The 27,658-nt window shown below is 51.5% G+C and overlaps 1 protein-coding gene across 8 annotated transcripts in view; it reads right to left on the minus strand.

Annotated features, from left to right (window-relative positions):
- The window catches only part of ANK1 (ankyrin 1), a 98,774-nt gene extending 87,590 nt beyond the window's left edge, over window positions 1-11,184 (minus strand). For all 8 annotated transcript variants that reach the window (XR_014298394.1, XM_082680172.1, XM_082680171.1 and 5 more), the window contains exons 1-2: window positions 11,054-11,184; window positions 5,276-5,377 (exon numbers count right to left, since the gene is read on the minus strand). Coding sequence is in view for 7 of the 8 variants with exons in the window: in XM_082680172.1 (XP_082536298.1) it covers window positions 5,276-5,377; window positions 11,054-11,092 (141 nt within the window). In the remaining variant the exon portion in view is untranslated. The remainder of the gene's footprint in view (window positions 1-5,275; window positions 5,378-11,053) is intronic.
- Between the last annotated feature and the right edge of the window lie 16,474 nt (window positions 11,185-27,658).

Consider the following 27,658-nt stretch of genomic DNA (forward strand, 5'->3'; position numbering starts at 1 on the left):
CTGTGTCTTCACAATGGCTTTCGAGCTGAGACATGACCCAACCAGCCCACCGCCATGTGCGAGAATGACACGGTCCCAGGCTGAGTCAGGGCCCCTGGCCCCTAGATGCCCTGTGCCGTGTGTGCTGAGACCACCACAGTCAGGGTGACAACCCTGTGAGCCTGGCGGGGGCAAGTCCCTGGGCTTCGCTCCCAACCTTCTCCCCCCTTATTCAGAGCCCCCTCGGGATTCTGCCTGGTCCCCTGCCTCAGCTTCCCCCCCAAGTCTCCCCGCTTCTGTCCCTGTGCCCCAAGTCGATTCTCCACACAGCAGCCAGGGCGATCTCTTAAATACCTAAGTTAGATGGAGTACCTTCCAGAGGCGTCCCATCACCCTTGAAGCAAAATCCAAATCCTCACCGAGGCCCGAAAGCCCTTCAAGATTCCGTGCCGGCAATTTCTCCCACCTCCCCGCCTACCATGCCTCCCTTCCATCCTTCCACTGCAGCCACACTGTTCTTGTTCTTCCCCAAACAAACCAAGCTCACCCCTGCCCCAGGACCTTAGCACATCCCCTCCTCCAGGAACACTCACCTCCAGAAAGCACATGGTTCTCCCTTACTTCTTTTTAAATCATCCCCTTAGAGAGGTCTGCCTTAACTACCCTCTAGATGAGGCCCCTTTCCCTCCCTCCTTCATGGGATGTCTCATTAGCTGATGTTATGTATGTTCCTTTTCTTGCTAACTCTCTGTCTCCTTCACCAGCGATAAATGTCGCGAGGGCACAGACTTTGTCTCTTTTGCCTATCTTGCTCAGTGCCTGATACCTGGCACAAACAAGGTGTTTAATAAATACGTGTGAAATGAGCCCCACGACGACACTGGGGGATTAGATTCAACACACCTCTCGGCCCTGTTCCCATGCGCCGACGCCCGCTTCCATGAGTGCTGAGTGGCTTCCAAATATCTCTCTGGGTTGGACCTCTTATCTGAGTCCCAGGCTCAAATACAGCAATTGCTTACTGCATATTTCACTGGATTCCTCAAAGACTCCCTAAGAGGATGCCCGCCCAGCCCTGCACACACCGAGGCTGCTCCCGCTTCTTCTGTCCGTGAGCAGTGCCAGCCTCCACGGCCCGCACAAACCAGACACCCTTCAGCAGGGTCCCTGGAAGCCTCCTTCCCCTCTCCCAGCCCCTTCCAACTCACCCATCCCCATGGCCACGACCCTGACCCAGGCCCCCGACGTGTCTCTCCTGCACTACTGCTGTCATCTTATAACCCAGGGGTCCCCCACCCCCGGGCGCGGAGCACTACTGGTTGCACATACGCTCCCTGTCGCTCGCATTACCACCTGAACCGCCATCCGTGGAAAAACTGTCTTCCACGAAACCGGTCCCTGGTGCCAAAAAGGTTGGGGACCGCTGTTATAACTGGCTTCCCTGTATCCACCTGTGGGCCCGTCCACCTGTCGTGCTCACAGTGGCCACCTGCGGCCTTGTCACTCCTGTGCTTGAATCTGTGGTCGCTCCCCTCGGCTCTTAGGATAAAGAGCAGAATCCTTAACCAGATGCTCTACCAGGACACACGGATGCAGCTGTGCCGGCGTGCAAAGGCTGAAATCCCTCCATCCTTCTCGGTCAGTCCCCCACTCCTGCCGTTCTTGTCCCTCCCCAAGACCCTTCTCCTCACTCGGCAACCAGAGGGTCAACGTGGGGCTCGGCAGGAAACGGTGGCGCACACGTGCCCACACTCGTGATGCACACACACAGGGCTCGGGCCCTGGGGCACGCTGATCCAGTTGTTGGCCGCTGTTGACCATTGCCCCTGCCTCTCGGGTCCAGCACAGCCCTGAGGTCACCTCTCCGGCCTCATCGGGTCCCTGTTCTCTCCGCCTGCAGCCGTTCTGGCTGCCACTAAACTCTCCAGGCTTTTCTCTGCCTCTGGAATGTTCTTCCCTCCCCTCCCTCATTAACCCCATCTCACCCCTCAGCTCAGTATCTCCTGTTCTAGGAGTCTTCTCTGACCTCCAGCCCTACCCCACATCTTTCTTTTTTTTTTTTTTCCCCCCCACATCTTTCTTACACATTCTCCTAACACCCCCTGCCTTTCCTCATGGCTCCTAACATAGTTTGGTCTGCAGACCCATTTGCGTGATTATTTGATTTAACGGCTCTCACAGCCAGTAGACTATAGTTCAGAGACGATGAGGATGATGGCTTTTTTCTTCTTTTAACCACTAATTTCCTAAAGCCCAGCTCTACACGTGAGGAGGTATCCAGGGAGACACTGGCTACCCGGGTCTGAAGGCGGAAAAATGCTTGGATCAATGAAAGACGCGGGTATTCATGGAAAGATACTGGCGTAGGCACATGTAGACATGTGTCCTTGCGTGTGGACTTGTTCTTTTCTATAACTATAATCATGGTGATCAAAATCAGTAGACATAATCTATGCAATAAGAAAGCTGCCCTGAATATTCAGATGTCTCTTAAATAAGCCTCTTTTCACACTGCTTAGCGTTATTATTTCTGAGGATGGCAAACAATTCCCATTCTTTCCACGAGACACACTCTTTGAAAGCGTGTTGCTTATATAAGCATCAGCATTTGCCATATTACTGCTATCATGGTCCACTGGCTCCAAAGAGTCAAGCAAAAGCAAATTCTCGAGCCACGACCCCAGGACAAGAGCCTGTTTTTATCTTCTCAAAACAGTGAACGCGCGCTTTAAAAAGAAGAAGCTCTCATCCCATAAGGAGGACGGGTCTGTGCGCATCACAGGGCAAGGGCGTTGCCTGGATGGTGTGCTGAGGTTCACCGAGGTTCAAGTTCTGGCCCCGCTGCGCCCCACCGTTCAGTCCTCTCCCCCCTCCCCCGCCCAACACACTCCACTCAGAGCAAAAGCCGAATCACCCGTCAACAACAGAAGGAGGTTCCAGCGATGCTGGCACTCCTGGGCGGGTCTGCAGCTCTGCCCCTGCGGCAGCACAAGACAAAGAGCAGCGGGGCCCAGATCTGGGGGAGGGCGTGAAGGAGCCGCGGGGCTAAACCAGTAGGAGGGGCTGTGCACCACGGGGAGCCCTCCTTTCGCACACCCGCCCCCCACATCATTTCCTCGCCTGCAGCAGTTAGCAGTTTCCTCTGGCGCTAAGCCCATCGTAAAGCGTGTCCATGAAGTGCAAATATTGCCTCATGCTCGTGGAGCCTGAGATGAACCGAGGAGGTGCCTTAGAGGAGCAACGGCAGAGGGACAGGCCACCCACACGCCGGGGCCTCACCACCAGCAGCCCGATCAGGACCGAGCCCCTCCCGGTGTCATCAGAATCTTCCAATTTCACACGGAAAATCAGCTCTGGCTCAGCGCTTAGGGACATGCAGTTGCCCCCACTTCTGCTAAGTGGCTCCTTTGAGAGCTGGCGTCTTAACCCTTGGAAGGCCTCTGAGGGGCTGGTGCGTCTCAAGTGGGCGCGCTGTGGACACTCAGCTGGGTTTCTGGGCCTGAACAAAGGAAGCCAGAACTCGCATCCCTGCCGCCCAGAGATGCATCCGCGGGTGTCCCCACGGGGCTGGGGGGTGGTTGGCGACACCGCAAGGACAACTCACACAGCCCCTCTCCTGAGCCCTCTGACCTCAGGACACTCCCGTGGCCCCCAGACTTCGCTCCTACTGTCTCTCCCCATGAAAGCAACGGGTCCAGAGTGTCAACCTCTCCAAAGGCGACCTTTAGGGCTGTACGTTTACTTAGAATCACCTCGAATGTCCTCAGGCCTGTGGACGCGCGCAGGCTGGGATATTTGGGTGGAGGGATGACAGAAGGGGGCTTTGCTTCTCCTCATCTAGTTTGCACCCCCAAGTCTGTCCACACGCCTGTCTCCCCTCTGAAGTTCACGGCCATGGCTGCTCCTTCGTATCACACACCTACTTGTTCCCCATCACACCACCACCCCCGCCCCATCCTCTCTGATCTTCCAGCTGTGGATTTAGACCACAGAAGACCAACTGGATCCAAAAGGAGTCTTGGCACAGGGTATTGTACACCTTAAGTAGGATGAGGGCCAGGAAAGTGAGGCTGAGGGGCCGGGGCCAGAGGCACGCCGCCAGCGGAAAAGTTAAGCTGCATTCCTGGTATTTCCCCTGCTGGCTTGTAAAGGTCATCCAGTCCAGCACAACACGGATGGACCCTGAGGACACCGTGCTCCGTGAAATAAGCCAGTTACAAAAGACATACACTGCATGAGTCCACTGTTATGCGTGAGGTACCTGGAGCAATCAGATTCCTAGAGGCAGACAGGAGGTTGGTGGTCTCCAGGGGCTGGAGAGGAGGGAAGGGCGAGCTGCTGTTTAATGGGTGCAGAGTCTCAGTTTTATGAGATGAAAAGAGCCCTGGGGATGGAGTGTGGTGACATCCATGGATGTACTTAAGGCCACTGAACTGTACACTTACAAACGCTTAAGATGGTCGATTCTATGTTATGTGCTTTTCACCACAATTAAGAACAATTTTTTTAATGGTTAAGATGATTTTTTAAGAAGTCACAATTGGTAACTTTCTTCTCAATCAGAAACGGAATCAGCTGTGTACGTGAACAACTGGCAGAAACAAACAAACACAACAAAAGTCATCCATCCACGGCCCTAGCCACACCCCTGTCCTCCTCCTTGGGAGTAAGATGCTCTCTATTCAGTCAGTGCCTAGATTTCTGGCCCCAAACCTGACTCTCTGTCTTCCGATCCATCCCGCACACTTTCAGTCCCCTCCCCCTCTCCAAACCAAGCCCTGTCACTCAGCACCAGAAACATCCAGAGAAGCCCTTTCAGCCGCACTAGTTCTCAGTCTCTGTCAGCATAGGACAGAGCAAGTCCTCAGCACTGTTTCCTTCTCAGCCCAGCAGCACACCCACAAAGCCCGCTGGTGGACAAAGGAGATGAATGTCACCACTGACACAGCATCCTTCAAAGGCCCTTCCTCCAGCCCACTTTCAAAGGCCACAAATTTTAAGACTGAGCAGGGACCAGCCAGAGACTTCTAAGGGGAGAGGCCGCAGGGGATGGAGCCGGGTGCAGCCCACACTGTTCGGGCACCAGCGCTTCTCTATGGGGCCCTGGGCCGCTGCAGGGCCACAAACTCCCGCCCTGCTGAAGGTTAGGGCCTTCAGCAGGGCGGGAGCCCCGAGGGATGTTTGAGGCCACTGGGAAAAGGTGAACAGAGGCAGATTCAAGCCTTCAGGAAAGGGCACCAGGCAAGAGCCGCTCTTCAGAGACCACATGCCTGCCTGCACCCTGCATCTCACTTACCTGATTACAGGTGTTAATGTCTACCCCATTCCGCAGGTGGTCCAAAGCTTTGTCCAAGTTACCTGATCTTGCTGCCCTCAGAAAGCTGGTAGCAGCATCGGCCTGTGAGGAGAAAGAGAAGCTGTGAGTGGGTCTGTGTGACACAGATCTCACGATCCATTCAAGCCCAGAGCTGTGAAAAAGGGCCAAGGTCACGGCGGCAGCCAGCACACCCTCCTGTTCAGGTGCCCACCATGGTCCCCAGGCGCGTACGGGCCTGGAGCCCCTGGACAGACCGCTCTCCACCCACGTGCGGGGCAGCCTTTAGAGCTCAGCCTCCCTTCCTGTTGGTGTTTTTATGAGCAAGCGATCTTGGCTAGGACCCGGGAGGGGCCGGCCTTCGAGAGGGTTCCCATTCCACCAGTGACCGCTCAGCAGGCCTGGCGTCTCACTGCCTCGATGCCTCCACGGGCTCCGCCCTCCTCCTGAGGAGCCCAAAGCGCACTGCCCGGCCCCACCCACTGAGTCACAGCTGGAGGGACCACAGGCACCACACGCAAGCTCTTCGGTGCTATTCTGTGGTTTTGTTTTTAAGTAAACAGCGCGTAGCCCTTACTACGTGCCCAGAACCATTATCGGCACTTGGCATATAATACGTATCAACACACACACACAGAGATGCATTTCGTCATTTAAAATATCCCCAAGAGGTAAGTACTATTGCCGTCCCTATTTTACAGATGAGGGAACGGAGGCCCAGAGAGCCCAAGTGACTTGTGCAGGTTCACACAGCAGGGAAGAGGCACAGCAGGCGGTCTGGCTCTGCCACCTGAGCCGGCAGGTGCCCCTCGCCAGTTTTCCTGAATGACAGTAAAGCACTTGGGGTCTGTATGCTGAGGCTCAGACACCTACAGGCACATCCAGACCCTGCCCAGGACATTGGTTTGTATTAGAGATGAATGAGAGCTGGGGGAATGGAAGACAACTGCAGGGGCTCCGAGCAGCTCCCCTGCGTCTAGGGGGGCCCTACAGTCTGCAGGTACCTCTGCTCCTGTGTTCTTATCTGTAAGCCAGGGAGGGAGGGGGACAAGGCCTGGCTGTGAAGCTGAGAGGAAATATTATACATGACTATAATTATTACATCAGCACAAGCGCGGAGCACGGTGCTCGCACACGGTGTGCACTCTGGGTGAGTTTAACAGGTGAGAACTGTCAGGTGACAAGCCACGTGTGAAGTGGGGGGAGGTTGGGGTTGGGGGGCTTATGCCGTTCCTCCAGAAGATCCATCCAGGGGTGCTCTGTCTCCTTCCAAGCTCCCCTCCTCCAAGAACGTGCTGTAGTGGGCTGAACCGTGGCCCCCCAAGATACGCCTGCACCCTAACCCCTGGAGCCTCTGAATGTGACCTTACTTGCAAAAAGCGTCTTCGCAGATGTAATTATGTTATGGGTCTTGAGATGAGATTGTCCTAGATTACCTAGGTTGGCCCTAAATCCAGTGGTAAGTGTCCTTACAAAAGACAGAAGAACACAGTCACACACACACACACACACACACGCGCACACACACACACACACACATACACACACACACACGAGAGGTCGGAGTGAAGCGGCCACGAGCCAAGGAAGCTGGCAAGCAGCAGAAGCTAGAAGCTAGAAGCGGTCAAGAGCAGTCTGCCCTGGAGCCTCCGGAGGGAGCGTGGCTCTGCTAACACCCTGACTCAGACCTCTGGCCTCCGGACTGTGAGAGAAGATACTTCTCCCGTTTTAAGCCACCAGGTTTGTGGTACCCTGTTAGAGCAGTCACAGGGATGACGGTCCCTAAACATGTTAGATTCAAAGTCTACAGCCGACAATCTCAGCGTCCTACAATGAAACCAAAGCAGGCCTGCACACCTTCACCAATTAAACAGTTAATCCAGGGCAGGAAAGATTCTCCAGCTTTACAGATCTTCACACCGGAGGGCTGCCCCGTGCCCCCGTCCCTGCCACCTCAGGCGAGGATTAATCTGTTGGTTCCTCATGAGCTGGATTCCCAGAAAAATCAGGCTCAAGGTTCAGTCCCTCTGAAAATGTCTGTCTGTGCCTGCTGGTTCAGAAAGCCTGTCTGGACTCAGCTGTCTGGAAAAAAATATAGTACATTATTTCCCCAAAATGAGAGTATTAGAGAGAGACACATCTCCCACTTGTCCAAACCACAATCATAGGATGTGGGATGAAAACCTAAGCATGGTGGATACAAATAGAGGTAACACCAACTAAGGACACTGTCACTATTCAAAGCATTGAATCTAGGAAGCAAAGGAGAATATTTATGACAGACAGACAAGCAGATACACGGAGGGCTGGGGAAGCCCAATCTGGATGAGGTGAAGAAGGCTCAATAGTTTCTGTTGTGTCTAATTGAACCATGAAATTATAATACTAATATCAATCAGTTCTATCTTTCAATCCTGATCACAACCCGTGAGGCAGGTGTAATTATTATGTCCATTTTAGAGGTGACAAAACTGAGGTCTGGAGAGGTTAATAACACGCCCAAGTTCTGTGTTAGTTAACACGCAGGGATTCAGCCCAGGACTCCCTGAATCAAGCCAAAACCTGCCTACTGCCCTTGACCCCGAGGTGCATTCTCAGCGATTTCAAACCTGAGGGTGACCGGAAACCCATGACAGGTGTAGGGGCTGGGAGGGCCCCCATGCCTTTCCCAATTAAACAGTGAATCTATGGCAGAGAAAGGGTCCCTGGCAGGTCCCGGCTCTGACCCTGACCTGCTGCGTTGAGGCCAAGACAGGCCTCTAGGAAGGAATCATCCAGTCCCAGGCCTTCCCTTCCCTGATGATAAAACTGATGGTAAAAATAAAGTGACCGGCTAAGGTCACCTAGATAGTTAGAGGTGAAGTTCAATTGCTAAGGCTTTTTCATTTTCTTTTCAGTCTTCTCTGGGCATAGAGTCGTCAGGACCCAGGTAGGATCCTCAGGGTATCTTACAGGTGGATTATAGGTAATAATGGTGTCATTCCACTGTGTACCCCCCAGTTTTAATTCTACAACTTATTTCCTGAGGTCCTGTTTCAAGTCCAGAATCCTGCTAGGGCAAAGAGAGAGAGTAAAAATCCTGAATATAGGTCTCTGCCCTCGTGACTTGACAAGCAAAGTGATAGAGTTAGAAAGTGATCTATTCCACAGGCATGCAGTGGGCACCTCCTGGGTGCCAGAGAATACTTCAGCTGCAGAGCAAATGGCCCTCTTTGGAATATGAGACCCACTCTTGCCATCTTGTTCTGCTGAATCTCTAACTCAGTTTCCTGCAACTTAATGACCTGTCCTAGGTGCCGTTTCCTGGTGCGTCTAGGAACAGCCTGTAACCCAGTAGGGCAGAAAGAGAGTCAAAAGAATCCAATATGCTCCATTCAGAATATTTACCTGAGTAAATACCAACCAGAAAAACAACAATAATGACAAAATACGAACCAGACTATCTCAGCGCTAGGATAAATTGGACCAGAGTCCCCGGCCCTCCCTGAGCGCCCCGTCCCTGCAGGGCAGCCTCAGAGAGGCCTCTCTGTGTGGAGAGACCAGAGGAGCTAAAGAAAGCCGCTCGTTGCGTCCAGAAAAATCAGTCCACGATGGCCCTGAACCCTGTACCACCACCGAGAGCTGTCACCCCTCTGAGCACCCACACCAAGGCTGCCCACTTGCGCCTTTGCCCCTTCCTCATCTTGAGCTTTATTTTAACCTAATTTTCCCCTTGAGGAAACTGCCGGCACTGAGGGGAGGAGGGGGTCGCACACATCTCATTGCATACCCCGCCCACATCCCTACAGATTAACCCACGTGATGTCCCCGAACTTCTTTTCACAATGAAACAAGTCACCTTTATAAAGCCCTTCCTGTGTGTTAAGCCCTCTGCACCAACGACTTCACTGGCTCCTCCCAATAATCCGCAGAGGCAGGTACTTTCATTGTCTCCTCTTCACAGATGAGGTAAATGGGTCACAGAGACGTTAAGCATCTTGTCCGAGGTCACACAGCGAATCCTGGCTGGGCAGGAATCTAAGTAGTGCTTCCTCACTAGCCATGTTCTAGTGCCCAGAGATTCCACTCCAGTTCAGCTCTGGCCGGAGAGAGCCTTCCGCCTCTCAGCACTCAGAGGCTGTGCCCACTTCAGCCCTCGCTTCAGGAGGAAGGAAGCAGAGGGGAAAGGAAGGGAATGGAATTCCTCTTGGGACTCAAGTTCTCATCAGGGCTGCTCGTCAGAAAAGGGAGGTGAACCCTTGGTTACCTGAGATGCCCGACTATTATTAAACTTGCACTTCCTGAGTGGGGCAGATACGAATATAGCAATAGATAAGTAGCAGAGGGGACTCCAGTGTCCGGGGAGGGAGCGCCGGAAGCAGGGAGCTAAATGTCAGCAAGTCTGCACCCAGGGGCAGGGGAGGCTGCCGAAACACCGGAGCCAGGTGGAGTCTAGGTTTAGACCAGGTGGGAGAACCCAGGGCCTCCTCACGCCTTCTCTGGGGCTTGAGATGGCCTCAGTTTTCCCAGAACAAATCATGACTGACTTTTTCAAGGTCTCCCAGTGCAAAATCTCATCTCAAAAGATGAATGGAAACTGAGCTCTCATTAATTTCTGTAAACAGTGATAAGACAGTATCTCCTTCCCAAAGGGTCTTGCTTGGGCAAAAGGCAGAGTCACTGTCAGAACTCCCAGTAGAGGTTCTGGACCTTTTCCTGAGGGGCTGCAGCACATCCGGAAGACCAAGTACAGCAGGCGGCGTTTGGCCTGTATATGGGAGGTGCCCTTCACATCTGAGAGTGTCTTCATACTCAGCGCCCGGGTGCTCCTTGGAGCCCAGGCCGGGCCTCCAAGAAAGAACAGGCAGTGCCCGCCCGCACACACCTGTGTGGCCCCTGCATTAGGCTACTGACGACAGAGAAACAGAAGTGAACCCTGGGCCCCAGTGTGCGCTTTCATAAGGTTTCTTTCATTTTTCTTTCCAGAAAGTTGTGCTATTAAAGGTGTCACTGAGGAAACGAGATGCGTAAGCCAGACTCCCAGGTCCTCTTATGACCTCTCCGCACAAGTACAAGGCCTTGGGGAAAACCCCGTCCGTTCCTGCGCTCTTCCAGCCTCATGCTGGGAGGCTGGGTGATGCAGGATGTGAGAAAAGCCACAGTGGACCCTGACGTTGGACAGACCTGGCGTGAAGCCCCGCTCCGCCACTTGATGCTGTGCCTCGCACAAGTTCCCAGACCTCAATTCCATTAATAAAATGGGGACGGTGCACAGCTCGCCGGGGGGTCCCCCGGCTCCCTCTCACCCCCATTCATTTCCCGCTGACTCTGGACCTCTGGGCGCTCGTGTTTCTAAGGTCTAGGGCTCAGGCGTGCCGCGGGCGCCCGAGGCGGCCCTTCTCCGGCCAAGGCCAAGGCCGGGGCATCCCCGCAGGTCCGAGTTGGTCCCCGCGAGGGGCGGCCGGTCGCCCCGCACCGCAGAGTCAGCCCCGCGGGACTGTCCTCCAGGCACCTCCGCGCGCCCGCCCGGCCGCCCGGCCACGGGTCCGGCCGCCTCCCGGCACCAGCTCCTCCGCGGCGGCGGCCTCCAGGCCAGAGGAATTTTCCTCTGGATCCCGCTAGAAGCCTCGGCGCCCGCGGACGTGAGGCAACAGTAGGGCGGCTGGCGCGCGTCCTCGCCCGCGCCCGCGCCGGGAAAGTTGGTGGCCGGCGCCCGACGAGCCCGCGGCAGGGGGCGCGGCGGCAGGGACCCCGCCCGGCGCGGGCCGGCCTGGCACTCACCGCGGCGTCTGGACCCGACCTGCGCGGTCGCGCTGCCATCGTCCGGCGCCGGCGCGGAAATCCGAGGCCGCGGCCGGCTCCCCTCCCCCGTTATCTGCTCGGCTGCGCGCGGAGCGCCAGCAAGTTAAGCGGCATCAGGCTAAAAATACAGGCGCCCGCCGCTCGCCTCGGCTCGGCTGGGCTCCGGCGCGCGTACCCTGGCGCCCGCCCGCCCGCCAGCCGCTAGTGGGGCCTCTTCATTTCCTCCTCATCCTCGCGTCTGACGCGAAAGGTAACGCGGAGCGATCTCCGGAGACGAGGCCCCTGCGGCCGAGCCCCGCGGCGCGGGCGCGTGGAGGGCCGCGTTCTGCGGCGGCAGGCGGGAGGCGCACACGTCCAGGCGAGGTGAGGAGCTCCACGCTGCATGGCGCTCCCGCCCTGCCTCTTGTCTCCCCGACCGCCCGGGTGAGTGGGCCCCGGGGCCGGCGGAGACGGCCAGGACGAGCTCAGCAGAGGCTATTTATGCCCCATCACCGATCTGCATGTTTCCAGCTCTTGCAGCGTGTCCTGAGATGCCAGCTCATCAGCCTCTTCCAGCTGCTGCCGGGAGCCGCGAGGCGGAGTGAAGCTGAGACGCGGATCTGTTACTACGTCTCCCTCATCCCCCCAGTCTGACGCTGTTTTAGGGAATGTCACCCAAGGCCGGAGGAAGCTCCCAGATTCTGCTCCGGGACCACCCTCACCTTTTCGTGTGGTCATTTCGGGGACAGATGTCAAGAGCATGTGTGTGTTGGGGGGGGGGGGCGGTGACACCAGGGATTACGCTGAGTGATGAGCAATGGCCAGCAGAAGCAGTGACAGAGATTGTCACAGCCGCTGGCGATACTGCTTGTCCCAACCTGGATGTTCTGTATCATGAGCCCAGCTTCATGCTCTCTTCAAATAGCAGTTTAGACACGGCACCAAATGCTCTTTTCCCACCCCTCCTGCCCCGAAGCATGGGGGGCACCGGACAGCTGTGTGTTTGGGAAGAATTAACCCACTGAGTACCTATTAGGTGAAGGACATATTGCGTTACCTCATTTAACCGTCGCAGGCGCCTCTTGAGGTAGAAGATGCTATTGTAGTTGTGTGGATGGAGAAGCTGAGCCCAGGGAGGTTAAGGTCAGGACCAAGGTTACTACCAGTAAACAGAGGGGCCAGCTGACCCAAAGCCCTTCCATTAGCAACACTGACAAGATCCCCAGCGCAAGTGTGCCCAGTGCCAGGAGGGGACAACGCGCGGGATACCCTGAGGTTAGAAAAAACGGAGTGTTTTCCACGGTAAGGTGCTCTTGTAAATTGGTGGAGCCACTGTGGAAAACAGTATGGAGGTTCCTCAGAAAACTAAAAATAGGACTACCATATGATCCAGCAATTTCACTCCTGGCTGTTTATCCAAAAAAACAAAAACACCAATTTGCATGCACCTCAGTGTTCATAGCAGCACTATTTACAATAGCCAAGACGTGGAAGCAACCTAAGTGTCCATCAACAGAGGAATGGATACAGAAGATGTGGTACATAGATACAATGGAATATTACTCAGCCATGAAAAAGAATGAAATTTTACCATTGGCAACAACATGGATGGACCTGGAGGGTATTATGTTTAGTGAAACTGAGTCAGACAGAGAAGGACAAACACTATGCTTTTTCACTTATATGTGGAAACGGAACCGTAAAACAAATGAATATTAACAGAACAGAAATAGATTTACAGATACAGAAAACTAGTGCTTACCAGTGGGGAGAGGGGTGAGGGAAGGGCAAGATAGGGGAAGGGAATTAAGAGGTACAAACTACTGGGTATAATATAAATAAGATATGAGGTTGTAATGTACAGCACAGGGAATATAGCCGATATTTTATAATAACTTTAAATGGAGTATAATCTATAAAAATATTAAATCACTATGCTGTACACCTGAAACTAAAAACTAATATAATATTATAAACTATCTCTACTTCAAGTAAAAGAAAAAAAGTAAGGTGCTCTTCAAATCCATTCGACAATTAGGGGAACGTCCCAAATAAATGGAATAAATAAAGATCAAGAGAGAAGGACAGGATGTTGCCGAAAAAGAGTGATCTGAAGTGTATAATGCAACTAACCTCTCCCATGTGGATGAAAACACTGGAATTTGAAGACAGCGGCATCAGAATTTTCCAGGCCTGAGACCCTCAACACCATCAGAGGACAGGCAACCTCTGCAAGGTGGAAAACGCCACACCCCTGTACCAAAGGCAGGTGTCTGGCTGGGGGAGTCACCACGGCCCCTTCTCCGAGCACAAAAATGCACACATTTTAAAGACACGGGTCACCCTCCAGGTCTCTTGCTCTGTGCTTCTTAAAACTGCTTCTCAGATTTGCTAAAAGCCTCCACATAGAGAGCTTCAATTAATAAATTATGGTTACTGGAACGGCCCTGATCATAGCCCAGTGCAGGATCTCAAGGGATTCCAAAGCACTGTTCCAACATTAATATTTAGAGAGAGAGAAATGCCCTACTCAAATGGCAGATGAACAATATGAACAATATAACAGTTTCAAAAGCACTAATTCAATTGACTCACACGATGGACTGAAAAATAGACCATTTTTAACAGCCGTGTTGAAGTGTAACCAACACACTGTAAACTGCATATTTAAAATGTACCATTTAGTAAGTTTATATATATATATATATATATATATATATAAACATCTCTACAATCAAGACAATGTACCTCCAAAATCACCTCCAAAAGTTTCCTTCTGCCCCTTTGTAGCCCCTCCCGTTGGTCCCTACCCTTGCCAGCACTTGGTACAGTTAGCCTTAATTTAGACATTCTAATAGATGTGTAGGAGTATTTCATTGTCGTTTTGATTTGCAGTGCCTCATAACTAATGAGGCTGAACATCTTTTCAGGGGCCGACTTGCCATCCACATAACTTCTTTGGTGATGTATCTGTTCAAATCTTTTGCCGATTTTTAAATTGGGTTGTTTGTTTTCTGATTACTGAATTTTGAGGGTTCTTTCTAGACAGCACATCTATTTTAAAGGTGAGATGAACTGAGATCTTACACGTAAAGGGAAATGTTCAAAGTTAAATAGCAAAAATTCCCAGCCCAATTCTGATACCCAGGTAGTATAACTCCTAAGCCCCGGGTTCTTTATACCATAATTGCTATGGCTTATATACAATCACAAAGAAAAAGGATGAACTAGTCATAGTGGACCAGAAGCTGAATACAACCCATGGTACTGCTGAGAGAATGGGAGAGGGACTGAGGTATTATCAGAGGACTTGAGTACTCAGGACTGCCAAAAATTCCGTTTGTTTTTTTTTGGCCGCATTGGGTCTTGGTTGCTGCGCGCGGGTTTTCTCTAGTTGCGGCGAGTGGGGGCTACTCTTCGTTGCGGTGCGCGGGCTTCTCATTGCAGTGGTTTCTCTTGTTGCGGAGCACGAGCTCTAGGCAAGCGGGCTTCAGTAGTTGTGACACGTGGGCTCAGTAGTTGTGGCTCGCAGGCTCTATAGTGCAGGCTCACTAGTTGTGGTGCAAGGGCTCAGTTGCTCCGCAAGGACTGCCAAGAATTCTTGACTCTGGCTGTGAACTCAGTAGGGTTGAGGTTTTGCAACTTAGATACGCAGAGTCGGACAAAGCCCAAGAGGAGAAGAAGGAAACAACTTCAGGCACGTTACCCAGTAAGGCCTGAGGTTAAAGGACCTGGGGAGATCGACATTAAAGAAGAGAAGGCTCAAGGAGATAGCCCTTAAGATGTAAACCCCTCCAGCACTAGAGTCTGGGTCTCAGATTGGGACTACTTCTATGGTACCCCTTTCCAGGTGCCATAACCACCATGATTCAATTATAAGCTTCCTACAGGTAGAGGCAGCTTGGTTCACGTGTCCTGTATTCCCAGTCCCTCTGCTTCACTTTTCCCACCTGCTCCCCTATGTGACTAGCACAGACCTGGGCAGTGGTGCTGACTGCTGTATGAACATTTCCTCAGGTCATAAGGAAACTGTAAATCATGGGGTTACATTGATGTGGAGAAGGTTTAGATCAGAAAGAAAGAATTTTTTCCAGTGGTAAGGGATGTGACTTAACAGAACTCATTATTCAGAAAGAGCTGAATTTTTGCTGGGGATCTTCGGGGTAGCAGAGAAACGTAACTCATCATTTGATATGGTGTAGAGAAGCGCAGGATAAACTAGATGACTTGGAAGGGTTTCTTTGGGCTCTAGGGATTCAGAAAGATAAGCCCTTATTTTTTTTTTTTACCATTAATTGACTGTCCCTCCTCAACCCTCCATCACTCCCATACCCTTCGACAACTGCTCCTTGCCTGTTTCCTAATTTTTTTCGTACCTTAGGGCTGCACTTTTATTACAGGTATTTAGTGTACCCGGGAGATTGCCTGTGAGAATCACTGAAACCAAAGCAAACAACCAAGGCAAAGGACCAGAAAGGAATTGATGGGCTAAAGAAAAAGACGAGGGGTGCTTGGTAAGGACCCCTTGTTCTATCTTCCAGGTTCATGGCGTGTGCAGTTTTTTTCCATCGTGCTAAATATTTTACCAGCTGTCTCTGCAGTTCCTCACAGACAAGCGTAATGAGGTGCTGGAGGCTATGGCCGTGGAGTTCTTTCCTCCAGGCTATATCAGCTACATCAGGAGGAGACAGTGTGGGGAGAAGAAAGGGATGCAGCATGCAGAACCCCCGGATGGAGTGGGAGCCTGGCACGGCTCCGGGGCCCCCCTGCCACGAACTCCCCCGTGAATTTCTGGCTCTTCCAGAAACTGGGAGGATGATGCTTCTTGCTCAAAAGCCTGAAGCAAAGGATCCCAGGTGTGCGGGGCTCTCAGATGAACCCCAGGATGCTTTGGGGGAACAGAGCTTCAGGCGGCAGCCAGCCTGCACGCAGGCTGGCTCCTCTCTACAGCGACGTCAAAGCTGAGATTCAGGGCAGACCCGGGATTCCAGAGACGGGCCACCTGGCACCTCATGCCCCGAGCAGTGACCACTTCTCTCCCCCTGCAGGTCACTGGAGGGCAGAGGGCCTCCTGCTTCTCTCATTTTAATCCTCTGCAATCAAGTCAGACTTGGGCCTCACTGAATTGCAACGTCATCATTTGCTTTTCCGGGCATCCTTAAAATACTCACAATTAGCGGGCCGCCAACAGTCGAGCTGTGTAACTTCTGATAAAGGGAAGTAACTTTTCTGAGCATGGGCTTCCTCATCAGTGACATGAAAATAACCTTCTCCTGTCCCCCACCCCCAGGTATTGTGAGGATTATGTAAAAATGCCCAGCACCACTGCGGGCGCGTAGTAGGTCCTCAGTAAACGACAGGGATGCTCTTTTGTCCTCCGCCCCTCCCTTCCTTCACCAAAGCTTGGGTCAAAGGTTAACTCCCGCCTCCCGCTCCGAGGTAGGGGGTGTGACTGATTTTGCTTCTACGCTGGAAAATTAGGGCCCCGTCACCGCTTCTGCAAGGTCGGAACACTCACGGCGGGATGCAGGCCCCCAGGCACCCCCAGCACGCTGCTGGAGCCACTGGACCTCTTGGGCTTTCTTTCACTGCATCATTTTCAATTTCCATTGTCTCTGCAGTGGAGAACCAATTCTCAGGGTGCGTGTACAGCTGAAGCCTTGCTCCCGAGCCCAGCCCGGGGCCACAGCTCCTCCCCTGCTGACAAGGCTCGCTTTGCCCCCCGCCATTCTATCTGCGTCGCCCCGCGCGCGCTCAGGGAGTTGCCCCGGCCCCCCGAGTCTCTGTACGAGGCCGATAAGGGCGCGCGCCAGGAGCCCCGCCCTTTCCACAGAAAGGCTGGCTGGCTTATCACCACCTGGGGCAGCGGTTAACCACCCGGGGAGTCTGCGAACCACCTAGAGCATCGCCGGGCGGGGCCGGGGAAATGTCTTTCGTCGTGTGTGCCCTATGGCACCCTCCTGCCCTAACCCCCTCCGCAGTTAATTAGGAAGGAACTTCACAGGATAGATGCTCCAGCTGGCGTGTTGAATGAACCAAGAAATCCGGTGTGACTCCTCCAGACCTTTGGTAGTGAGAGAGGAGAGAGAGGCGAGGGAAGAGAGCCTGGCTTGTTTCTCCGTTTAACGCTGTGTGGTGAGCTCCGCGCCAGTTCAGCTGGCGCAAGGATCCCGAGAGCGGCGCCTATTTAGGGAAGTGATCGCAGCCGGGTATCGGGTGCCACGGTGCTGGCACTGGGCTCTGTCGTGTTCCTCTTAAGAGGGTTCGCAGGCCCGAAATCTATTTTTAAACCTATGAGAAGGTGCTACATGGATTCCACGGAGGGCCAGCGTTAAACCCGAGATCACAACGGGGAGACGGGGAGAGTGCAGCTGGATCTCGGATTTTCTGCTCACGTACACACAGGGCTTCCCCTTAGCCCTGGGACCAGACAGATACTGACGGTCCATCGAAAGGACCTCTTTAGTTGCAGGCCCCTCTTGGACGTGACCTTGTGGAATTTGACTCTTGACCATGAACGCTTGAGCTACTCGCTGGCACTATGTTTCAGTATTGAGATTTTAAAAATATACCCCCCGCCCTGTGAAAAATCAACATGCCTTTTTATGTGTCTGTCATCTCTCTTTTGATTTTCAAATCAGGAACAGAAACCCGCACATTCCGCCCGCCCCCCAGCACTGCACGCCCACAGTCAAGTTTGCCGATGCAAGCAAAGCCTGACCTCTGCAGGGGTCTCTGTGCCCACCCCCCGCCCTGGAAATCTCGTCCCTGTGCTGAAGAGAAGGGTGGGAAGGGGGCTCGAGGGGCGAGTCTGCAGGGCACGGGATTATTCTCCCAATAGTGAGAAGCCAACAGGCACCAAACTTCAGTTTCTCATCAAATAACCAGATGAAGGGAACACAATGTTTTATGTACACTAACAGGTTTCAGCTTCAGTATCCATTCCTCTTTTTGGATAAGAAGTAGACCTGGAATTCCTAAGGCACAAACTGCCCTGAGAACAAGAACCTGCTTCTGCTGAGCAGTTCTGGGACCACCCGGGACCGCCAGACAGGGCAGTTAGGATGCGATGAGGCGTCTTCTCCTGTGCATCTCAGACTCCCCATGCCCAGCACAGAAGCCACTCTCAGTAAGTGTCTCAACTGAATGGGAGCTGCAGCCAGGCCGGGTCAAAACGAGTGTTAGCACGATCCTGGCCACACACCAGAGGCTCAGTAAACGTTAGCCAAATTGCAATCTGAACTGATTGATTCCGATTTGTAACTGTCACATCAGTGAAAAAAAGATCAGATGTCCAGGGCTGTTTGACAGACTGTTCATTTCCCCATAAGCCATGATGGTCCCTGCGGATATAGCCTTGGAACCACTGTCGTTTCCTAGGTGGGGAGGTTACGATCCTAGGTGGACTGGGCTGCAGGCAAGGATCCCAGACCGCAGCCCGCACCTCCCAGCTCTCACCCACAGCCTCCATGAGCTGCCAGCCCAGGCCCCACAGAGCAGCTCCGTCTCCTCACTCCCGGGACAACGGGGCAGACAGGTCTGCAGGAGTTCATACCTCTCTGCGGAGGCTGGGAAGGTGGTGAGCTTTCATGAGAGGCATCAGTATCCTGCCAAGAGCATCCCCCGTCGTCAGGTGCACTGGTCCACGTCGGACCATCATGCTTCGCTTTCCCCACAGTGTGAGGCGCTGGCTACGTTCAGAACTGACGCTTCAGAACATGTTGCCTCACTGCTGATTACGGAGCCCAGACACGGGGCGGAAATTACACACATTTTGGAAAACGTGTGTGAGACGCTATGCGCTGCCGGGATGGTCCCGTTGACTGAACTATGCCCGCCCAGTGCTTCCACACCTCACGGAACCTGCCCCTGTAGCCTGCTGGCATGGGGAGAAGAGTGTGATAACTGGAGAAAATGCACAACTACACTCACCTCTCACTTGCACATGCTAAGATGGAAACCCCTTTTTTTCTTTCAGATTGCCCAGTGGGCTTGCGTATTGGCAATGAAACCCATGGTTCCAGAGTTTCTGAAGGATGCTCAAGTGTCCATTCAGACAGCCCTGCATGGCCACCCAGTAGATCCTTTATTTGAACAGTTCTCCCTAAAGGGACAGAGCCAGGATGGGTGGTGGCCCACTGCCAGCCACCTGGAGACTTTCCTGAAGAGTTCCAGAGGGGCCCCAAGTTTGTCCAGCCTGTGTAGCAAGGCTTTCCCAGATTGGCAGAGGTGGCCTTGGGACATCCACTAGGAACTGGGGCCTGGGAAGATGATGCTGGGTGACCCCTTCCATGCCCTGTGGCCCATAATACTTTACTGTAGTGACAATGCAATACAGATGAAAGGGCAGAAGAAGGAAACGATTTGAAAATAATAATAGCTGAAATGTACAAGCCAGGCACCATTCTAAGCAATTTAGATGTCTTAACACCTTTAATCCTCAACAACCACCCTATGAGGTAGCTTATTGTCCCCATTTTACAGAAGAAAGAGTGAAGGCACAAAGACATTAAATAATTTACCCAAAGTCACCAGAGAGTCCTAGGATGCTTGGGGTGCTGTGTGGAGCAGAGTGAAGGTGGTTGCCCTGGCTTTTGCTTGATTCCATGAGCCTAAGGTATTTTTAGGGTATGTGAGAAACGTGAAGTTCAATGTTCTCCAGAAAGAATTGCTCAGCCTTGGAAATTTGAGTGCAACGAGGGCCTCTCTATTAATTTGGCCATTCTCTCTGGTCAGAAAAGACCCCAGCCACTGCTCCAAGGCATGTTCAATGCAGAAATGTTAGACCACTGTTTCTATGAACCCAGGCCCTAAAGTGTTATTTGTTTTGTTTTGTTTTTAACTGAAATATAGTTGATTTACTGTATTATATTAGTTTCAGGTGTATAATGTAGTGATTGAATATTTTTATAGATTACACTCCATTGAGAGTTATTATGACATTTAGCCATGTTTCCCTGTGCTGTACAATATATCCTTGTATTTATTTTATACATAGTAGTTTGTGTCTCTTAATTCCCTACCCCTACTGGTAACCACTAGATTGTTCTCTGTATCTGTGTCTGTTTCTCTTTTGTTATATTAAAGGTTTAATTAGAGATGGTTGAAACTGTCCTTCCCAGAGGGTTGGGAAAATGGAGAGTCTTGAAACTATAAGGTTGACCTTAATCCCAGGCTACCCCAGTTGAGTTCTCTAGAATCATAACCGTGACTTCAATACCAACCCCTTCTGAACCGGGCGAGGGAAGGTTCAAGAAGCAGGAGCTAAGCCTGCCCAGCTGCCATGGGTGCTCAGCCCCGAGGCAGTGGAACCCTTAGGGACCCTCTGCAGTGGAACCAACTTCTCTCCCCTTTCATTCGGGCCTCAATGGTCAAGGGTGGACCCAGGTGGCCAACTGCTGACTGAAGAGGTTTCCTCTCTCTTCCCGGAGCGAAGACATTTCAAGGCAACCAAACCCAATTAAGCTACCACCCAGCCTACCTACAGCCCCCTGAAGTTTGCCATTTTTCACAACTTGACGACAGGAAGGCAGGCTCGAGGACAGGAAGGCAAGCATTCCTTCGAGATGCTCTTAAGCTCCTTTCAGCAGGGTACTTAGTGGCTACCACAGAAAAGCACCTTGGCATCTGCCTTCTAATTCTTGGTCCTATTTTCTCTTTACGACCAAGGCAACAGGGCAGATGCCACACGTAGTATCTCACACAGGCTCATCATAGTGTTCTTAATAATTGAATAGAGACCATTATCTTTCTAGTTAATCCTCTCGTGAATTCTGGCTGGCTTCTCTTTCGAATATCTTTTCATGCAGTATATTTATCACCCCTTTTATAATTATTTAAATGAAAAAAGGTGAGGAAATAAGCTATAAGTCATCAGCCTGATCTACATTTCTCTACGTCCTGCTTCATCTGCAGAAAACCCCACCTACCACAGGTGAATCCTGAGGTATGTTTCTCATTTGGACATTTCAAATCTAGACAATGATGAAGCATGACTAGATGTTCCCTCTCTGAAATCTTGGCTTCATATCTTTTGAAAGAAATAAAATGTTATAGATGTATTGATGTTCTTTCCATCTCCAAAATGTTATGACTTTATGAAGACCTCATTTTTACTCTAAAATCACGCTTGACAACCACTTCCATGAGCTACCTTTCAACAAGACTTTTCTTAGCACCCTGACTTTGAACTCCTAAATAAAGGAAGGATAAGTATTAGAGAAAGAAAGTGAGAAACGGGCAGTGAATCAATTATCACTAATACAACCATTATTGTTTCTGTAATGACTGAGCTAGTCCTTAGCCTTCAGAGAAAGACATTTCCAGGATTTCTGAAATCAGATACCTAGAGGCCAATCAACATTTCCAGGGGAAAGTCATTGTCAATATCCGCATCGACCTTTAGTTCCACAAGCGCTTTTAGGGTGGCGGTAGCGGAGGTCAATTATCGGCACTGCGGGACTTAGTGGTACTGATAAGTCTGCTTCTCCTCATTCATTTACCCTTCCAGTCAAACTGCCGAATTGCCACGCGCAATCCGAGAACGTATAAGCATATTCTGTGGTTCCTAGCCTTGGGAAGATTGCAAACTAGTAGAGGTGAAAGATGTAGTTATATGGAAAATACATAGAACAATAAATGGGCTAAAGATTCAGTAACACAATAGCTCAAGAGATGAGTGTATGATCTCTTGAGTGTATGATTAAAAGGAAATGAGGGACTTCCCTGGTGGTTCAGTGGTTAAGAATCCACCTGCCAATGCAGGGGACAGGGGTTCAAGCCCTGGTCCGGGAAGATCCCACGTGCCACAGAGAAACTAAGCCCGTGTGCCACAATTACTGAGCCCGCATACCGCAACTACTGAAGCCCACGCGCCCAGAGACCGTGCTCTGCAACATAAGAAGCCACCGCAATGAGAAGTCTGTGCACCGCAACGAAGAGTAGCCCCCTCTCGCTGCAACTAGAGAAAGCCCGCACACAGCAGCGAAGACCCAGTGCAGCCAAAAATAAAAATTAATTAATTAATTAATAAAAAAGGAGGAAATGAGAATGTCCATCGACAGAGGAATGGGTAAAGAAGATGAGGTACATATGTACAATGGAATATTACTCAGCCTTAAAAAAGAAGGAAATAATGCCATTTGTAGCAACATGGATGGACCTAGAGATTATCATACTAAGTGAAATAAGTCAGACAAAGAAAGACAAATATCATATGATTTCACTCATATGTGGAATCTAATTTTTAAAATGATACAAATGAACTTACAGAAACAGACTTAACAGATATCTAAAACAAACTTATGGTTACCAAAGGGGAAAGGTCAGGGGGAGGGATAAATCAGGAGCTTGAGGTTAACATATACACACTACTATATATAAAATAGATAACCAACAAGGACCTACTGTATAGCACAGGGAACTCTACTCAATATGTTGTGATAACAGCCTATATGAGAAAAGAATCTGAAAAAGCGTAGATATATGTACATGTATAACTGAATCACTTTGCTGTACATCTGAAACTAACACAACATTGTAAATCAACTAGCCTCCAGTAAAATTCTTTAAAAAAAGGAAATGAGAGTTTCGAACAAGAAGTTCCAGGAATTCAAAGGAAAGGTTGAGATCGGAGGGGAATATGGCGCTCGGAGGAAATCTTTTATTGAGCAGTGAGATTTGAACCAAGCCTTAAGGGCTGCCAGTTTTTAGGGAGTCACCGGGATCAATTTCAATGCTTATTTGGAGTCCCCTGTGTTCCAGGTGTTTGGTTCTAGAAGATAAAGGGAATGCATTCTTCCAACAGAAGGCGGGGATCCAGAAACAAACACTTGTCAATTAAAAATATGTATGTTAGTCAACAAAATAAATACGCCTACTCTAGGAAATGGTGTGAAAATTACGTACAAGAATAATTTATTTCTAACGATAGTACAGCCTTTAAAGTTTGAAATGTCTGCCATCATGAGGTTGAAGGGAGTTTCCATTCCTCACAAAGATGGTTATGCAAAGAGGAAGATGAGATGATAGTTGTTAGATTCAATTCTTTCCTTAAAAAATATTTGTGTGCCTGTTAGGTGTTGGGACTGTTGAGGACCCAGCATTTCCACAGACAGAGAGAAAACCTGCTCTCACAGAGCTTGCCTTCTGATGGGAGAAGGGAAGTGGTTAGGGCCGTAAGTAAGACACAGGTACACGTCTCCTATGGGGAAGTGATAATTGCCAAGCAAGGAAAGGGATGGAGAGCCATGTGGGATGCAGCCCTAGACACACATGGCCTCTCTGAGGCGGTGACCCTGGAGCAGAGGTCTGACTGCAGGCAGGGATGGACACTGTGTGTCTGGAAATGCAAAGTCCGTGAGAGGTAAGCTTGATGCAGTCAAGAAACGCTCTAACGCCCGCCCCACCCCTCTCCCATCACAGGATACACCTCTTGCCGGGTCTGGAATGCCCTCCCCTACACCCACAGATCCTATGCGTCTTTTGATGCCCATGAGACCAGAAGAGGTACTGGTAGAGAAACCAAAAGAAAGAAAAAGAAGTAACATTTTGGGGGTGCTTACTGCATGCTAGGCACTGTTCTAAGCATTTTACAAGTGTGAACTCATTCAATCCTCACAGCAACATCGGAAGGTAGATGCTCTAATTGTCCTTATTTTCTGAGCGGAAAACGGGGGCACAGAGAGGTTAAGAAACTTGCCCAAAGTCACACAGCACATATGGGGTAGAGTCAGGATTTGAACTCTGCAATCTGGAGCCAAGCCCACTGCTGTAAGCATTGTGCTCTAGGGGATGATGAGACTAGAAGCATAGAAACCCTGGGGAACTTGGAGAAAGCAATAAACAAGAGATGGCAGGTCTGGCTGGGAAAGAGAGGAGAGAAAGCCTGGGAAGGTCTCTGCTCTCTAAGGGCAGCTTGGTGTGTTCTATGGCCATGCAGATTGCAGGCACTTGCTCTAGTGATCACCTCTCATTTGCTAAGTGCCAACTCTGTCCCAGAGCCCATCAGGGAGGCTGCAGTCACAGACCTTCCTGGGTCTTCCCGGGACCTCACCTGGAACGCAGCCGGCTAATCAGACCAGCTCGGAGGCCCAAGTTCACCTCCTCTTCATTTTGAACCAGTATCTTTCCATGATTTCCTCTTGGACTCTGAGTCCATAAATAGCATGAACATTTTTCAAGTGTCTGTAGGAGTTTGTTGAGTTAACCTGCGTGACTCATTGTGAAAGCATCCAGCTTCTTCTCCTCCCCGGGATGGGATGACACATCCTCCTACATCCCAACACCCCACGCCGGCGGCAGGAGGGGGGGAGCAGACTCCTCTGTGTTACTAGATTCTTCCCACCCACGTGATTGAAGCTTCTCGGGCCACAGGGGGTGGTTTTCCTAGACTCCAAGGCCGCAGTGGCTCCAATCCTTGCCCAGGGAATGGGTGTGCATCTGTGTGCATGTGTATGCACGCGTGCACGTGCGCGTGTGTGTGTGACTGTGTGTGAGTGCGTGTGGACCGTCACTGTCGGGGCAACCTCAGACGTGGAGACAAGCAGTGGGTCAGAGGGCGTTAGGCTCCGGGGCTGGGGGCTGGGTGGGGGAGGGTGCCAAGGAGGGCAGTGGCCTACTGGGTTCACCGTCTTTTCTGTGGGTGGATGTGTTGCAGTTTTACTAGAGAGGTTACTGGAAGCGGGTAAAGGCAGGTGGGCTGGGGAGGAGGCCACACCACGTGTAGGGCGGAGTGTTTTCGGCATTTAACGTCTCACCATGCCTCACTAGAAAACGGGTGGAATCCCTAACCAGCAGTGCTCAAGAGACACTAGAAAACGGGTGGAATCCCTAACCAGCAGTGCTCAAGAGACACTAGAAAACGGGTGGAATCCCTAACCAGCGATGCTCAGGAGAAACGTCTCTGCCCTGTGCTTCTACATTGGTGGGAAGTCTCCCTCTCTGGGGGAAAAAAAAAAAAAGTCATCCTTTTATGTTTTAACTGGGGGGACTCCGTTTGGGAGGCTCGAGAGAGGAGAAGAAAGTCATTGGAAGTTGTGAGGGGAGTGAGGTTCATGTGTGCCCCTCGCCCCGAGCCTCGTCGGCACCTCCACCTTCCCTGCCCTCTGCAGTTTTCCTAGACGGTCAGCAATCTTTGGATCGTCCACAAACAATTAGGGGTGCTTCCCTAATTGCTTTGGAATCCCCCTAATTTTTGTGTGATCCGAGAGATCCCCTTCAGGCCGGGTACCACAGGAAGCATCCCCTCCCAGCAGGGGTGCCGCCTGCCTTCTGCTTGGGGGCCACACCCCAGGGATCCCAGCAAGACCACCTTCCCAGGTTCCCTGACCCTGGTGCTCAGGCTCTGCTCTCGCCACCTTCCCTCCCCGCCCTCTTTTTACTTCCACCACACACACCGCTCTTGCCTTCTGCAGAGGAGTCAGCCTGCAGTCGTTCCTAATCTCAACCAGAGTGGAAATCAAAAAGCAAATTCGGAGTCGCACGCTCTGGGTGCAGATGGAAAGGCACAGATCTTGGGACCCGGGAACAACCCTTCAACTCTGGGTCTGGAAAGATGAAGGGATGGGCTCCAGGTCACAGGTCGCGGTGGAAGTAGGACCAGAAACCAAGTCATCCGTCCTCTGGTCCAGTACCTTCCACACCCCTGGATGGCCACACCCCTTCTCCCTGCCATTCCTGGGTGGGAGTGTGCTCAGGAGAGGGGAGCAGGGGAGGGGAGGCACAAGGTCCCCAAGGCCCACAGGGCCAAGTTCAGGTCCCATCCCAGAGTCCAGGGCTTGGCAGGTGAGAGCAAGTGCTGGGAGTAAGGAGCAGATTGAGCGGGGGCTGGGGGCCCATGGCTGTTCCCAGCTCACCTGCATGAGCAGCTGGGGAGGCCCCCCTAAATGAAGGCCAAGGACAGAGCAGTCAGAGACAGCTCTGGCCAAATGGGGAATGGAGCTAAGCAACCCAAGGATGTAAATCATTGGTACAAAACAGGAGCTCAGCCAGCATATGCTGAGTCCTTGGTTTGGAGACGGTAGACCCTTCATATGCCAGATACCAGCTTCTTGTACCTGGCACCAGCCTCAGGGCGCCAGGAGCCCTCCGGCACAGGGATGTGCCTGCCACGCCCTCATCCCCGACAGGAAGTCACCCCCCAGCCCACCCCAGTTCCGGGAGAGTCTACCCCTGCTCTGAGGCTGCCTGATGGAAGGAGGAATATTTCCTGCAGGGCTGTTAAACTGAACATGCACACTCTCAAGCCCAAATACAGAGCCAGAAAAAATAGAGTATGTTGTAGAAACGCACATCGGTGTTGATGAGGATGTGCCTGGCGTTCCCTGGTGGGTATTTCAAACTGGGAGAGCAAAAAGCTGCCATCCTTCAGGCTTCCTAATATCACCCCTGCATGTCTCCCTGGATCTGTTTGCCGGCAAGCAAGTCACCCAACCATTCCGCTCTGTCTCCACCTCCGCGACATGAGACCTTATTTCCCAGCGGGAGTGGCATACCGAGTGAGTCACTTCTGCGTCCTGCAGGTCTGTCCCTAAATATCCGTACCGCCCTCCCACCCCCCAGGTACTTCCTAACGCCAATGGGGGAAAGGTGCTGCCTGCTGAGAAGATCTCAGGGGGCATCTCTTGGATCCTTAGTGAATCAAAATCTGAGCATTTTATCTGAATCAAAAGATAGCACATCACATAAATTAATTTTTATTTCATCTTACATGTTTGGAACTAGGACCTCTCTATCTCTAATGACCTATGCAAATCTAAGTAAATAAGATGTAACCCTGGGACTTCCCTGGTGGCGCAGTGGTTGAGAGCCCGCCTGCCGACGCAGGGGACTCGGGTTCGTGCCCTGGTCTGGGAAGATCCCACATGCCACGGAGCGGCTGGGCCCGTGGGCCATGGCCGCTGGGCCTGTGCGTCCGGAGCCTGTGCTCCGCAGCGGGAGAGGCCACAACAGTGAGAGGCCCGCGTACCGCAAAAAAAAAAAAAAAAAAAAAAAAAAAAAAATGTAACTCTGGATCCCAAATTAGATGAAAGAATTCCATCCTATTCAGCTTATAAAATTTCAAGGATTTCATCGACTTGATCATTAGACACCAGCTAATCAGAACGTCCCAAGATTTTTAAGTGCCGTATATACTAAATGGTAGAGGCATTCCTAAAATACCCACACTGGAAAAAGCTCCTTTGCTCATCCCAAATCCATTTCCCCTGATTGAATGATTTTCTCATTTCCGCAGAGAGCTGTTAAACCAGCCACGCAAGTATCAAGGCCCCACAGACCCAGCAGGAGAAAGAAATTAGAGGACGTTTAGATAAGTCAACCCCCTAACAAAGTAACTGTGCACGGAAGTGAACGCAGCACATGGAGTGTTTGTTAACCGAACCCTGCTTCCGGGCTGAGTCATGTATCTTATCATCACGTCATTCAGGGCTATCATTTCCAAGGTCATCTAAGGTCATCTAAGTCCTCCCCCCGGTCCACCTAGCTCCTCTTCCTGACCTTCTCGACAGGCCTCTGATCAAATCCTTCCCTCTTTGGAGAGTTCTAACCGTTGGAAAGTTCTTTCCCATTCAAAATTTGGACCCTACATATGTACTCCAGCGATCG

This window comes from Grampus griseus, assembly GCF_964374135.1.
Source record: "Grampus griseus genome assembly, chromosome: 21".
In the NCBI taxonomy this organism is placed as follows: domain Eukaryota; kingdom Metazoa; phylum Chordata; class Mammalia; order Artiodactyla; family Delphinidae; genus Grampus; species Grampus griseus.